The sequence below is a fragment of the Tachypleus tridentatus genome, chromosome 11, assembly GCF_004210375.1.
Source record: "Tachypleus tridentatus isolate NWPU-2018 chromosome 11, ASM421037v1, whole genome shotgun sequence".
Taxonomy (NCBI): domain Eukaryota; kingdom Metazoa; phylum Arthropoda; class Merostomata; order Xiphosura; family Limulidae; genus Tachypleus; species Tachypleus tridentatus.
The window spans coordinates 70688690-70705770 of NC_134835.1; the positions used below are offsets into that span (position 1 = coordinate 70688690).

Here is a 17081-nt window from a genome sequence, read left to right on the forward strand (position 1 = left end):
CTTTAACATGTACTCAGTGTGTAAAAACACATTCATAACTTGTAATTAGCTTTCCTAAATAAGTAACCAAATAATTGAGTAACCTGATACACTTTCCAATTATCTTACTAAAGCAGAGTTACATGTACAAGTTTGAAAAATTAACACTAACTGTCCTAAATCCATTGAACTCTATTACATTTTCAGTTTAATAAACTAATTGATACAATATGAATTCAATGTTAGATTACACTCATGTAAGACATAATACTTTAATTACTGGCTAAATACTACTTGGAGAAATTCACAGTTGTTGTCTCACAGTAATGCAGTCATGGTTAACCATAAACATACTTATGTCCAACTTTTGAGTTGCAAAGGAATAGGAATATTTGAGTTTCTTGTGATCTGGGAATAATTTTTGGTGGAAAAATCCCAAAACGAAAAATAAGAAAAAAATAAATAAAAATAAAATGGAAAATAGGGAAAAAGACACTGTATACTGGGTATTTATGAAGAGATGTCACTATGGTACTGCTGTCAATAGATTTGATTAGGAAAAATTAGAGAAGAATTTTAAGAGCTTTGGTTAAGAGTACAATAAAAATCTACAAATTCTATTAAAATGTAATTATTAACTTAAAAACAAACAACAGACAACAACTTTAAGGAAGAATGATTTTGTATTAAGACATAAAAAAAAACCCACATGATATTTACAAATACCCTTACATAATCATACGTTATATTAAATAGGTAAATAAAAATTAAATATAGTATATATTATATCCCTAATTTTATCATAATTTAAGGGATTTTTCAATCATTTGAAAACCTGTTCTACTAAAAATTTCCCATTAATCAACTATTAAATCTTAACTATCATACATAAAAAGAGATAATTTAAATTTTTAGCTACTGCTGAACTCACGCGGAGAAATGATATCAATCCACCCAGGCCCTTTCATTCGACGATCCAACAGTAGTTGTTCCAAACTAGATGTGTTAGTTCCAAATACATGGGAAAAAGTGTTTCCTTTTAAGTCAGAAGGAAGAGCAGGAAGACTAGCCTGATGCAAAATATATGTACATTTGTGTAATATAACGTATAAATAAGCAATTTTCACAGCAAAAATATCTTTCTTTCTACAAATACTATAAATATAATAATCATATTTTAAATGTATTAATTAAGTATCCTAAGCTACTTCCTAAAATAATAATTATAATTTAAAAACTGATTCCCCATAAAAAAATACATCACAGCTACTTCATTACCCTTTCAATATTTATGAGTTTGAAATTGTATGACTTATTTCAACTTGTTCAAAGACATGGCATTAACTGATAATAATGTCTAGGAACTGGATTCAAAATTTTTTTTACTGTTCACAATAGAAAATGATTTAAATGTTTCACTTAAAAGGGTTTTGTATCTCAGAAGAAGACCTAGGAGGGTCGAAACATTGTTCTCTGCTTCATTAATAAGTGTTAATACCCATACCAGCCATTCTGAGAAACATTTGTATTACAAGTGGGTTTCTCATCATCAAGAATTAAAAGGGTTTTATTCAAGTAAAGTTGAAAAATACTTCAACTCTTTCTTTCCAAAGAAAAAATTATAAAGCAAAAAACTAGTAAAATTACAAAAATTTAAGTGTAGTTAATGAGTAAATAAGATAAAATTATCTCATTTTCCATATTTTTATTTAAAAAATATACAATTTTGTAAAATACGTTTGAAGAAGATGAAACACAAATGATAAACTTACGGAATAACGCACTTCTAAATATTCAGCTTCATCTGGCACATCACATTTTCCAAATGCATAGCTCTTAACACTTTTCTAAGAAAAATAAAAGATACATATGGACTTGTACATATTAAAATGATTACAAATGATGAAGTGTAAATACTATCTTTAATAATTAATAGAGATGTGAAATAAGAATGAATATCTTGGACAAAACAAGTACTGAGCTTCTGTACTCTTCACTAGTGACTACATACACTCATATCACCTACTTTAATTTTTATGAGGAATACTTTTCCTGAGTGTTTGTCATTCTGTATGTAACAAGTTTAGAAAATATAGACCACTGTAACTGTTGGTTTGTGAGAAAACATCTATGGAAGAATCATTAAAAACATTTTTTATATACAAAAAATATTTAGGAATTTTGAAACTATATAAAATTATACAGAAGTTTCACATTCAAAAATGTCACTTTTACAGGAGAAATTAGGATGCAATTTGTTAACATATTTTAAATTATTAATTATCCTAAGTGGCTTAAATATATGTGCATTATATAGGTTTCAAAAACTGTATTATCCAGAGAAATTCAAAGTTTATTATGATTTCCTGTATTAAAAGTACATCACTGTTTATGACAGAAATTAAAAAAACCAATGAATGTGTGAAAACCATGTACAACAACACCAACAAAATATTTCCACAAAATCGTTTTTCAACAGGTTATTACTTTCTAACCATATCTTTTAAATGACTTTGCTTAAATTCATATTTTTGTTCTTATCAAGAAATGGAACAGGCACAGGTATGTTCAGTCACAGATGAAGAAATCTAGTATTGCAAGAAAAACTTCCAATACTGTTTTTAAACAAAATGCTCAGTATTCTTGAGTTTTAAAAGTATGGCAGTAATTTTTCTATCTTTTCTTTTAATTTGATAAACACTTCAAAATTTTAAATTATCATGAATTGTGAATAATGCACAGCAAGATGATTCTATACATAAACCATGTTTCAATGACAATGACTACATACAATCCATGGTGGTGAATTAAATACAATATTTGTGCAAATTTGTTTTACAGCATGAAGCATAAAGTATGGTTATAAAGTATTTTGATAAAATGTTTTTGACAATCAACCACTATGCATCTTAATTGTTTTTGTTACACAGTTTCTCACATATTCTTAAAGTATTTTCTTCAGTTGTTACTGATTAACCAAAATTATGATAAATTCAATTAATGTTATGAAAGTTAATCATCTAATTAAAAGATTGTCAGTATGGTTTCTGTTTTCTATTTCAAGGATGTTCAGCTTCATCTATTTGTGTCATGATTCATGGAAGTAATCAACTAACCACAATTAGTATTTCCAATTATTCAAGTCTTTCTGTTAAAATAATCAACCAGTTGACAGTAATCAGTTAATGAGTCTGATAATCAAAGAATTAACATTAATCACTCAGTTTTAATCCTAAATTAATGATATAATCATAGAGAACTTTCCATTCTTTTCTGCAATTCTGAATAAGTATTATTTCAATTATTAGTATTTCAGTACTACATATTACACCAAATACAAAATTAAAAATATAATTTGCGATATATACAGACCTAATACATTCTTCGGTTTACCAGATGCTCTTCTGTAGACTGCAGTTTCACCTATTCAAGTCTCATCAGTTATAAAGGATTGAAAATCCCATATATATTACTATTTAGATTGTTTCAATTATTTAAGTAATAAAAGTATTTCCATTACAATTTTTCGTTATCATTTTGATTACCTAAAGGTTGTTCAGTTAACCTGACTGGTGTTATGATTTATGTAAACAATCAAGTAATTACAGTTAATGTTTTTGATTACTATAACTACTCTTGTGTGAGAATTAATAGTAGACAAATAACTGAATAACAACCTTAAAGTTAAAATTTTCCTGGTACTTTTAGTAAATGGTCACTTCCTTATGCAGCTAAGCTATCTTTCCTGCATTCTGATCTTATAGATGTAGATGCCACTAATGTTTAATGTTCTGCCTAATCTCATGAGATTTTTCTCATTAATTTTGCTACAGTATAATGACATAATTATGCAGCAAATCTCCTTCACCAATTGTATACAACACATCTCCTTGAGCACCAATTCCCTCTATGCACTTGAACTCGTGAATCTTCATTATTTAATGAGGCATGTAAGAAATGCCCACCAGAAATTAGAAGAATGAGTGGGAATGTGTCTAGAGGTATCTATTATATATACATTTTCAGGTAAGAAAAAGAAAACCATCTATGAAAACACTACATCTCTTTCCAAAGTTAAGCTAGAATACCACAATGATTTGGTGGAGAGGCTGTTTCAAAAATATCTAAATGAACTCACTTAAGAAAATGCACAAAAGAAGCTCATGGAGTGTGACACTTGGTGGCAGGGGTTGCATGAAGGCAAGCCTATGAGACATTGCAACTTATCCTAAGTGTCGTAGACATGGGTGGAATAAAAACATGATTATCTGAGTTTGTGTAGCATGGTGGGGAAGCATTCAGACTGTACCTTGTGCTCTCACTTGAACATTACCATTAGACTTTATTTGACTGGAATCAACTGCACTATGATGGCGTAACAGTCATGCTATAGAAAGTAGTATGGTGTGTGCATATCTTAACTCAACTGAACAGATGACATCTGCAGAAGGATACACACTGTGTAATGTACTTGCCTTAACTGAACAGGCTCTAGCAGAAGAATGGCACAGCATTATAATGTGTGTTCATCTCAACTCAATTTTACAGATTCATATAACAGGAAGAGGGTAGAAGTGGCATGTTAAAAGTATAGCTATATGAGAGTGTGACCTTACTACAATGACAATGTCACTTCCGTTTCACTTCTAACCAACTAGCACCACTTATTTAAGCCCCAGCAGTGAGGTCCTAATCAGTGACGATTTTCCACAGGCTACTCCAGCAGCAATGAACTGGGAAGTGGCAATGATCCACTGAACTCCATTGAAAGAGAAAAGAGATTGAGAAATTCAGAATGAAGAGACCCAAAGACACCACTAAGATCACCATCATTTCTACAGCTGGAAAGGTTGTTTTGCCAGAGACAGTGCAATGAGTGACCACATTTTCCTATACTGAAAAGTCAGCAAGCAAGAACTCTCTTTTATGCATTTGCAATTGTGAATTTTCACGTTTCTGCTCAACACTGAATACATAAGACATGCTTATTCCTTTTTAGTTTAATAAGATTTGTAATGTTCAAACAACCTAATGTCCTCCTTTTTTTCCCTACGAACTATGAATATACAACTACATCATAAAATTTCTTCATACACATTATGTATCAACTATCGTTTATGAAAGCAAGTTGCCCAAGAATGATGTAATGGCTATTGTGGATAGGATAGTGGGTTTCCTTATACAGCCATGAGTTTCAGTTGCAGCACATTCTTCAGGCAATCCTTTTCCTCATTTTGAGAATAGAGAATTTTTGTAAGTAATTCTTATTTTCTTCACTTCTCTACTATGGTATGTTTAATTTCTGCCTTTTCCCTGCTTTCCTTTTGCAGATCCAACTTGTTTCCTCCCTTCTATAAGATCTTTGCCTAGCCATCTTTTTCCTTGAAGTTTTTGAAGATATTTCTGATTTGAAAGAATATGGTCTGACACCACCCATCATCAATCCATTCGTCCTTAGTATACAAACTGTTTCAAACTCTCATGTTGATGGAGAGGGCTTTTACTGCATAATGATGTATTTATTATGCAGTTTCACAATTCAGAAGGAAATCTTGTAAAATTACATAGAAATTCATTAAAAGCTAATTGCAAACAAATATCTAAGGTAGAAGTAAGGTGGAGATAGTATAACCGTGTGAAGAGATGTGGTATCTCAGAAGATTAAATGTCTAGCTCCAGTTCTAAAACAGTTTTAATTGTAAAATTCAAAGCTGATTGTACAGAAATGTTCATATTTTCATAGCAGGAGAATGAAGACTAGTCAAATTTTTCATATAATACTTTACATACAAGTTTAGGGTTTCATCTCTTGTTTTGAAACATTAAATAAAAATCTCAAGATTTTGTTTTTGTGTTGAAAAAAGCTTTTCTCAGAGTAAGGAATAGGATACTTTTTATTAGAATATTCCATTTTGATCTTGACAGATTGTTCTGCTTCTGGCAATATTCAATTAAGTTGCACTAATAGAATGTTGTTCAACATTCTCAAGATGGATGTCTAGGACATTCTATGCAGTTAGTAGAAACAACAAAATGTTAACTACTTCTTATGACTTTTGTCAGTTGAGGTCTAATCAACCATGTGCAAATTTGCTAACCATTCAATGATCTAAGACAACAGAAGTGGTTGCAATGAGATGAACAAATCATCTTCTTTTTTTCCCCTCTTCTCTTTGAAGTCTTCCTGTCCCATTTTGATTGATTTGTAATGTTTTTGGACAACTTAACTTTCTGATCACTTTACAGGGATGAAGAAAGCACATAGAACTTCAGGCTGTTCCTGAATCCCAGCCCCTGTGGCTACATGGAGGCCAGAAAGATCTAAGTGCTTTCTGATACATTCTGGATCATATTATTCACTGTTAAGATGATCAGTGAACATTTTAACTTATGATCCAGTGATCAAAAGTTCAGATCAGTTAGCATACCACACATACATATTTATAATTGTAATAATTAGATTACCTAAGAACAAACTGATCATTTCATAAAATACAGTGTTGTGCATATCATTTTCCACTTGGGTAAATTATTAATCAATCAATTAAAAACTGAGTACTTTTTGAAGGCAGATGTGAAACACTATGTATTCTCAAGCATGAACCTCTAAGTACACTACTACAAGTATTTTTCAATTCCAAACCAATATGTGGCTATTGTGAATGCCATATTTGCAACTAAATTTTGATTGTTGAAAAAACACAGTAATGTAATAACAGACAATGCATTAAATTAATAAGATACAAAACTTTTTGTAACATTTTCTTTTTTTTAACCCTTTCGGCGAGGTTGGCGACCTCAGTTGACTTGAAGGCTCAGCACGGCAGGCGATCTTCGTTGACAAGTTGTAAATAACATACCCTCGTGGTTAATTATCATATTCATCCGGACCTTTAGACCCACTTGAGGCTAGAATCATGTGTATTCACTGTTTACTTGGGATTCCCAGCAGGTATTTAAACCGGAGGTCACGTGGTTTCTTTGTTTTCTAGCCTGTGTAGATCATACTGTTCATTGTTTGAGAAGACACCTTCCTTGCATATTCTGTTAACTTGTAACGTTGTTACAATGCCGAAAGGAAAAGCTTATACCACTAAAGAAGTAATCAATATTATTTTTAATGATGAAGAGAGTGACACAGAGTTTGAGCCAGATGATAATGAAAGCTTACTTGTAACGGACGAGTGATAATGAAGACATTCCTGGCCTGGAATCTGCCCCTACTTTAGGTAAGCAGATGGTGTAGTTAGGATCATATAACTTATTGCATAAACTGACTGACCAAGGCTAGTTCTCTATGTTTACATATATTGTCAACAGGAAAATATATAAATATAACATACATACATGGAATGTCGGCAAAGTGCTATATCTCTATGTACAAGAGGTTTTTTTTTTTCATTTTGTAGATGCCTCTAGCACTTCCAGTGGTGGTCTTCGTGGATGATCAAGGAGTGTATATTCCCGGAGGTCTAGAGGTACAAGGAGAAGTCAGAGGAGAAGTAATAAAGTGATAATAAACCTGAAGCCCAAAACCAGGATTCAACTTTTCCTTGGCAATATTACAGTGACACTGATAATTTTGAATCTGACTGGCTGCCAGATTTTACCACTCGCACAGGAGTCCTGATTGATACAGCAAATGGATTGAGACCGATGTCAATGAACTGAAAGCATATATTGCACTACAAATAGCAATGGGATTGTGCCAGAAACATGAAATGGAAGAGTACTGGGGCTCCTTTTGGCTAACATGTGTGCCATTTACAGAAGTAATGCCACGAGATTGTTATGAAATCCTGACATCATTTTTCCATTTTGCTAACAATGAGCATGATTGGCCAAACAGTGGAGATCCAAATTATGATCCACTGTGAAAAATTCAGGATCTGATGAATTTCTGTGAATTAAAAATACCTTGCAGTATATGCCCCACAACGTGAGCTGTCCACTGATGAAAGTATCATCAAATTCAAATGGAGAGTTCATCTCAAACAGTATTTACCATACTGATGGAGCAGTACCCACAAGATGGAGCATCAAACAATTTGCATTGTGTAAAAGCAAATCTGGATATGCTTTGAACTTTATTATATATTGTGGGAAAAATACCATAGTTCCTGTAGCTGGATACTCAGTTACAGAGACTATATGTTTGAATCTACTGGAGGAGTTTTGGAATAAGGGACGTATAGTCTTCATGGACAACTTTTATATTCTTCATCTTCTTTATTCAAAACCTTAGAGATGAATGGAACTGGGGCTTGTGGCACAGTTAAGACTGGACAGAAACACATGCCATCAGATATCCACCCTACAAGATTGAGTCTTAGCTAAGGAGATCCTCTGGTATTTATGCGTGGTGGTAATATAGTAGCATGTGCTTGGCATGACACTAAACGTGTGCATTTTTTATCGACCATTTCCACAAATGGCACCACAGATAAAAGAATTTGATCCAGAAGAGAGCCTGGTGGATACAGAAATGTGAGAAAACCACTGATTGCTGAAACATACTACCAACACATGGGTGGAGTAGACATCATGGACCAGAATCTGGAAACCTTTATCTATTCACACAAAAGTACCAAGTGGTATTTTACCATTTACCATCAGCTTAGAGAAGTAGCTCTTGTTAATGGATATATAATATATTGTGCAGACTGCAAGAGCAATGGTATCTCCAAGACTATTCAGAGAGTAGATTATTCAATATTTGCTGGAGGGATATGTCAGCAAAGCCAAACAAAAAAGGAAAACCAAGTACTGACAAGGTCAGCGCTTTGTGGAAAGACATAGTATTGGACAATATGAGGACAAAAAACACAAACCTGATTGTACTGTTTGCAGCGATAGATACACAGCTGGATGGAAAAGAAAGCAGACTAATTATTTCTGCAAACAGTGCAATCTCCCCATGTGCTTTTCACCATGCCATGAGATATATCATAACCACAAAGATTATCGATGGGCTGCTGCACAAATTGTATACAATTTATACTAAATTACTGCACTTTACATGGCACTTCTTTGTTGTGTATCAGGGTGTCTTCCTTGATTCCTGTTATTCTTATGGATTGAATTTAACATATATAGTAGTGGGTACAATCACTGAAAATTGCAGGGACTTTTGCTGAGTTATTGCTGAAATATCATGCTTTTAGTACTGATACCATAATTAGTTGAAGTATCAAAAATATATATTCAGCGCCATGCCAAACATTAAAATATTTTCTTCAGTGCCCGAAAGGGTTAATGAAATTTGTTGAGCAGAGCCTATAGCTTGCATTTAAGTGCAAAAATGTTTTAATAGTCTTAAAATTTAAATTTTATAAAACAGTATAAATTATTAATAGCAAGCTTTTTTGAACTTAACAAAATATGCTAAACATCAATATTATAAAACTAATGCAATACTTTATGAAACACATATATATTGTCCAGATTCTTTGGATTACTGCAATATGATAACACACCTTATAAGACATATGTAACTTACAAGACTGAAAATCACATTTGGAATTTGTGATATTCAGTATATATGTAAAATATTTTCATTTCACAAACTTCAAGAATTTTGTTCTATAGCTGTTCCCTCCCATTTTTTATTATATCACATACACCTGTCCAATCAGAATCCACCTAACTGATTTTACACATAACAGTAACATGCGAGGACAAAGTAACATTTATTCTAAGTAATTTTAAGCAAGTAGGCAAGAACATAATAATTATTAAAGGTAGTTGGCAAAATATTTAAAGTTTATTTCTATGTTGTTCCTTTTTAAATGTCTGTCAATGCACTTTAAGATGTTTTGCAACTGGTTGGCTGTCTGTCAATCAGCCAGTAGAAACATAAAAATACACAAGGTAATCTTGGATTGAGACTAGTAGTACTAGTATTTTTTCTCTGGCTCCAGCACTCCCAAAAACATTTTTCTTATTGGATTTGGACAAATATGATGGATGCCCAATTTGAGAATAGAAAGAATGGATACATGCTAAGTGACAGCTAATTTTTATTCCTGTTTTCACTTCAACAGTAAAACATCATGACTGTATTTACAATAGTTACATTTCATGCACAGCCTAATGTTTCACTTAAAACTCAAACTAAGGTAAACACGACTTTCAGACATTCTCCCAGCACATACTATCCAGTTTAGCACAGAAAACAGGTATTCTGTAAGTAAATGATCTTGTAAAAATCAATGTAGTTCACAAAACTCTTGATATAAGTTAGGTGAGGGAGAAAGAACTAATTTTCAAATTCCTCTCTAAAAGATAAAATGATAAACATAAAATCTCTATTATTTAAATGTTCTATTAATGAATTACTATTGAAAGGTAATTTTAGTTTTTTATTACTTACAAGATATTGTGATGAATAAAACAACCATTAATTTCAATACAATCAACTCCTGAGGTGTTACTGCTTGATTGTGTTTTTAATTTTCTAAATGAATCCTAAACAAAATCTTAACAAATTAATAGGATTCATCTCTAAATCTAAATAATATATTTTGTAAAGTATTTACTAAATTCATACAATTCATTGATCATAAAAATTAGCTTCATCACTCGTGTATAAAATCTTTTTCATTTTTAAATCATTTAAAAAAACTACTATAGAATTAGAAATTACATAACTTTCAAGTACACTTTCTTTAACAATTAGTTTTTAGAATTAAGGTGATGTAAACGTCATTTAAACAATATGATACGTATGTTATCTAATGATTTTGATCTCATTTGAAACTGAGCTTTAAATTGTTAACAAGTGTTCTTAATTTCTTAAAGGGGGAGATCTAATTTCTAAAACCAACAAAAATTATATCTGTAGTTTAGTAAAAAATGTTTTTAAATATCACAATGCAGGAGGATTACATTTGTACTAAATGTATTTTACAAGTAGTACAAAATATACAAGTTATATCAAAAGCTAAACTAACTTATCAATACATAAATTAAATTTGTATCAGATACAAAACTTGAAGGCTTTTGAATAGTTCACTTTTTTCTTTAAGAGAATTCTTAACCAGAATTTAAATTTATAATTAATACTAAAAATTATACAAAATAAAATTTCAAAAAATCTTATTTATGTTCAAGGATATTACTGGCAATAAACTGTAAATATTTTTTTTTATATTTTTCAAAATTTTATTTATAATTCACTATTTTTTTTTACCAAAATTTCTATCCTTTGAACTACAATTCATACTTTTTTAAACTTGCTTTTAAAATTTCATTAAGAGTTTCTTCATTTTGTCAAATAGAAAAAACTTCCTTCCTCTATCATCTTTTAGGGCTTAATCCGATAATTCTTGAAACAGCATAAAGCAAAATAAATTGAGAAAATGTAAAGCCATGTAAGAGCTATTCATAACTATATAATTCATAGCTAATTAATATAAGACAAATTAAACAACTTAAAATTAAAGTTTTTCAATAAAAAAAATAAACTATGCAGAATTATAAATATATTTTATTGTAAAATGTTAGTCCAATTTCTAAAATGCCACTAATTCTACTATTATTAAAATACATTTCTTACCTTTGTTTTAAACTCATTAATTTTGTACTTTTCTGCTATTACATCATTGAATTCCAGGTAAACATCTTTCATAACAACAGCTTTTCCTGTGTCTTGTTTTGTTTTTGGATCAACATGCTATTGTTTGAGGAAAAAACAGAAAACATTGAAATATAAGAAAAAATAGAGCTATGATTAAGAAATGTGTAGCTCTTCAAGAAAATTTCATGTGTATTACCATTCTATTTTTATATTGTGAAATACATTTTTGTACAATAGTATGTAATTAATAATGAAGGAAGAATATTTTATTTCTATACAATGCATGCAAATATTTTTGCCATCTGCTTTTAGCAAAGATATATAATTTGTAAATGAAAACATCACTGATTAGTTTTCAATTGTACTTCACCATATTTTAATTTATATGAAACTATATTTCTTTGTATTATTTTACAAGAATAGCATGTTTTCACAAATCAGTGATTTTGATAAATTCTTCAAATATCTGAAACAATTGTAATCATTTTCTAAAGTTTTTCATGTACCCTGAATCCTTTAAAGCTAATAAATATCAACATAATTTCATTATCTTCCTGATGGAATTATGCTGAGTTTATACACATTTTACTTTAACAGAAAAATCTTCTAAGACAATGCATGTTATGTGAACAAAACTTTCATAAATATATAAGTATCATTTGATGGCAAGAGTTATTGCAGAACATAGTACTTCACAAAAAATTAAATATGTGTTTGAATTTTTGTATTTTAAACTATACAGAAGTCACTTATAAACTTTGAACTTGCTTTTATACAAAAACTCAAGTGAAAAAATCTATAATTGAAATAGTTTATTTACCTACTTTAAAAACATTTCATTTTGTTTAACAGAATTTTGGAGATCAGAATTCTTTAAGACAAAACTTTAAAAAAGATAATTTTTTGCTAAAAAAATTATAAAATGCAAAGAATAACTCAAAAGTGTTGATGACTTTAATAAACTAATAAAACTATTGACACAGTCAATGTCACAGCAAGTGTAAAATTATATTTTAAAGTATGGCAGTAAATTCTAACTTACTGTGAGTCTAGGTAACAGAAAGACTCTGCGTTCAATGTTTCTGACACATATGCAGCAGCTGACATGAGTCTTTGCTGTTTCAATCCAGATTTTTCCAAATAGATAAACAACTCCTAAAACAAAAAACTATAGTAGTCAGATTTCATTCTTTACAGAATCCAAGGTGAAAAAATCACACATTCATACTTTTATTGGTTTATCAAAGCATAATTTATGAAACAACAGAAATGAGTTTTACTTTAATAACAATTTCAAGTGACAGTTGCACTTATGTAGAAAGATGAGATAGTCTCAAAAGAAATGACCTTAAATATGTATTACTTGTTTAATATTTGTATACAAACAAATATTACTTTAGTTAGTAATCTTTCTGCCACTTTAAGTAAAAAAAACAAACTTAATTTGTGAACTGTAGATAGACCTATAAAAATCTATATATCATAAAAATAATACATAATTTATTACCTTCCTACAACACTAACATTCGTAAAATAATACTTTAATGTAATGAAATTATTTAAAATACTTGAGTTTCTGGATTCTTAATTTTAGAAAAAAAAGATGCCAAAAATTTGCAAATTTTCCTTAAAACATATGCATAAATAATTTTGATGTTATATGTAAAAATAGCCTTTTTGCTATACAAAAAGAAACACCAGTGTGAAAACTGCACACTGAATGTAGAAATGTGAATACAAATATTAAAGTGTCATAATAATTTGATACACTGAAATTTATATAAAATGTACAATTCAATTGGTGGGAAGAAACCTAAAGAAGCTGTAGAGTAGTATTCATATTGTACTCTGGCAAGTTATTGTTGTAAATTATAATTTCAAAGTTTATTTTAGTCACTTGATAGAGAGAGTACTAAAATGGTGATGATGACACTATATGTTTGTAAAAGCCCTAGAACACCTACAATGTTAATGATAGAGATTTTGCAAAAGATCTAAAAACAAGGATATATTATAAATATAAAAATCAGTGAAGCATTGAGTTTAGCTCCAGTTTATTCAGTGATTAAGAAATTACTGAAATATTCAGCTAAGTGTTAGTTATTGTATCTTCTCAGTTAATTTAGCAATAATTTGTGTTGTCCATGTAAATTGATTTATACATTAGTCATAGTAACATTAGCAAGCCAATTATTGTTGAAAGTGAAAACATTTGTGAACTCAGGTCTACAATCTTATACACGTAACAGTAACCTGTAGTCAATGCTAAACAAGAAATAAACTAAATTTGTGTCATTACATAGACTTGACTTTACACATATTTTCATAAAATAATTTAAAAGAACCCACCAAATAAAATAAGTTACAACAATTAACACTTCTCATGCATATGTCTTAAATTTTTCTAAGTTCAAATCTGGAACATACTAAAGCTGATTAAGATGTGTGTGATAAATAAAGTCAGCCTAAGGTATTACTTCTTTGCAACTTGTTCAGTCAGAGCACTTATCAACTGTTTCATGAGATAACTACATTTTGCCCAACTGATCTGGTATATGGGTGTTTACCTTCCACTTGTTCCAAGAAACACATATATTTCCACATTTGGGTGCCTTTTTTCTAATTGGTTTGCTTCAAACAGAATATATACTATGACTGCAGTTTTGGAATTTTTACACTAAATTTGATCCAACTTCTAGGTAATGTATTTCATTTTTCTCTAAGGTAGCCATTGCTCACTTTAAGAGTTCCTTCACTGAATGAACAATTCTGTACATGCTAATCATGCATGCCCTGTATCTATTTTTTTGTTTTATCTGCAAGTCAGTGTATTTTCCCTCTTCACTTTAATCTGAATATACTGTTTCATTTTTTTTTTCCTTTCAATTACCTGGTACTTGAAACAGTTTTATAATTTAATAATTAGTTTAAATAATTATTTTACTTCAATTCAAGCACTGATTTTTGTCTCTCATTTCCCCTGTAATTATATGCTACATTTGTCTTTTTACCTTTAGTTTTTGTGGAGATCAGTTGACAGTTTAGTAAGTTTATTGTTGAATAACCACATGATCACAGTGGATATTTCACCTTTTACAAAAAGGTGCATCAAAAATAATTAAAACAATGACTACTAAAGTTTTAAACATTTTAAGAATAAAGTACATTTAATTTTTATACACAATATAAAACATTCTTCGTAAAAATCTAAAAATACCTGGATGTTTATAGTAATCCTCAAAAGCATCAATCCAATAAAATCTCAGCACTTCTTGTCCTTCTTCATTGGTAACTACTGGTAATTGTGAGTTATCCACACGTACATCAATAACAGAAGGGACAGGAATTGATGGGCCTTCCCACATATCACCCCTTCAAATAAGAGAAGTAAAAACACCAAAAATCACTCTAGCACAGCTACTACTGAAACAGACATCTTCAAAAGTACCATTAGGCAGCAAACATTTTATGCATCAAGTACATAAAGGTCTCAACTGCAAGTTATTCAAATATGATTAAATTGATGTCAGACATACAAGTATCAATATAAATTAATCTAAGCAAGACTGAAATAAAGTTGAAGTTTCCTGCTCAATAAAGATTAGCAATAATAAAAATGCTTTAAGCTTTTAATTTTACAGAAGTTTTTATTATTGAATTGTCTTTTCAATAAACATCAGTGAAGATAAACATGCTTTGAACTCTTAACATGGCACAAGTTTTACTATGAATACTAAAGATATGAATAATGATAAGCATTAAGTGACCAGATTGTAGTATCACCACTCAAGGAACTTATATACTGCATAGTGATGTAATTATATTTTGTCGAACTTGTTTTTGTGTATCGAGGATACTTTGCAGCTTTTGCATGGAGCAGATATATTTCTCCATTTTGATGCCCTTTTGTGGTTGATTAGCTATACAGAGAATACATATTGCAAATGAAATTTTGATGCTTTCATACAAGTTTGATTCAGGCACCTTAAAATTAAAGAAATTAATAATATGTAACTTAGATAATTTTTACACTGAGTTACTTTACTACCTTTCACAGATGTATATAGTTTGACAAAGTAGCTTTTCTTTCAGGCATGAGAATAAACTAGAGTTAAAAATCCTGAGAAAATGTAGGATCTGCCAAAGAGCCTTGATGAGTGTCAATGATGCTGAAATTACACTTCACTGTAACTAATGTTTTAATAGTAATGGGCCAGTTAGCCAAACATCCTTGGTTCAAGTCTCAGAGTTTATTTTCATTTATGAAAATGTTTGTCAAAAAGTGCACTTTCTTTGAACCACAAATAAACCAATTTTACCATGCCACATAGAGCCAACCACATTTACCAAACAAAACAATAATCAAACTATAATCATACTGAAATAAAGTATACAAAGTACCATATTTTAACTTTTTTAACACAAATGTTTCTTATTATAAAAGAATCAATCTTTAAACTTAGAACAGGAAATTGTTTTCTTAATTTATACTTCAATCCTTCACTGTGACAACAGTTTATTTCCTGTGTGGAACCGTGTTTCAATAAATCTGTTACACACATTACAGTTTCAAATACACTAAATCAAGCTGTTCATGACTTCATGGTAGAACCATCTTTTGTAATGTCATAATCATTCAACTTTCAACAGCACACAATATTCTAATCCTACAGAGACAACTTTCAGAACCTAAGTAGTCACAACAAAAGACCTCCAAAGAGAAGGAGTTTAACCTCCATGAGCCTTGACCCGAGAATGCAGTCACCAACATTGGATGCCCCATAAATAATGCCCAACAGGATATTGCCACCAAGCTTCCAAAGTCTGAGAAGCTGGAACTCAGAAAGGAAAAGGTAAGAGAAACATTGGTATCCAATCCTCACAAAGGGAGAAGTATTTCCAAATGTTATGAGGTTACTAAATAATGGAAGTCAGAACAATGATAAGCAAAAGCAAGATTATCCATAGTATATGGAAGTCAAGGAATAATGACCCCTAAATGCATTTGCTTCATGAAAATAACTTGCACAAACCCAAATACACAAGGAAGAAGGAAAGACAAAATAGTGATCCAAAGACTTGTCCCCAAGTAGGACAGGAGCGGAATTATTGGGAAAATGAGATAAGGACAGAACATAACATACCTGATTAATCAAGTTAATAAAAAGTGAAGAATGCCTTGGATTTTATTCCATGTAAGTGGTTGGGAAATCCACTGCAGTAGCAGCAGCAGCTGAAGTTGGGATCACATTAAAAGTCAAGCACAAAACGTTTCAGAAGTGAAGAAGGAGAGAAGATAAACAAAAAATATAATTTGTTACTCTCCACTAGCATGAACAAAATGCTAAATCACAAATTTAGCTGATTTAGAAAAGAAGTTCAAAGTCTTAAAATCAAGAAAGTAAAAACATTTGAGTAAGTTAATCAAAACCACAAGAAGAGTGGTTAACATCTACAAGATTAGAGGGTGCTAGTTACAACATGGGAAGTGTAGCACTTCTATTTATTGATGGTTACTACATCA

At 30.5% G+C, this 17081-nt stretch overlaps 1 protein-coding gene across 2 annotated transcripts in view; it reads right to left on the bottom strand.

Moving 5' to 3' along the window:
• PolA1 (DNA polymerase alpha catalytic subunit) overlaps window positions 1-17081 on the bottom strand; it is a 110640-nt gene that overhangs the window by 77671 nt on the left and 15888 nt on the right. For both annotated transcript variants that reach the window (XM_076467856.1, XM_076467855.1), the window contains 5 exons: window positions 14775-14929; window positions 12600-12712; window positions 11537-11653; window positions 1752-1826; window positions 911-1049 (listed from right to left, as the gene is read on the bottom strand). In XM_076467856.1, coding sequence (XP_076323971.1) covers window positions 911-1049; window positions 1752-1826; window positions 11537-11653; window positions 12600-12712; window positions 14775-14929 — 599 coding nt within the window. The remainder of the gene's footprint in view (window positions 1-910; window positions 1050-1751; window positions 1827-11536; window positions 11654-12599; window positions 12713-14774; window positions 14930-17081) is intronic.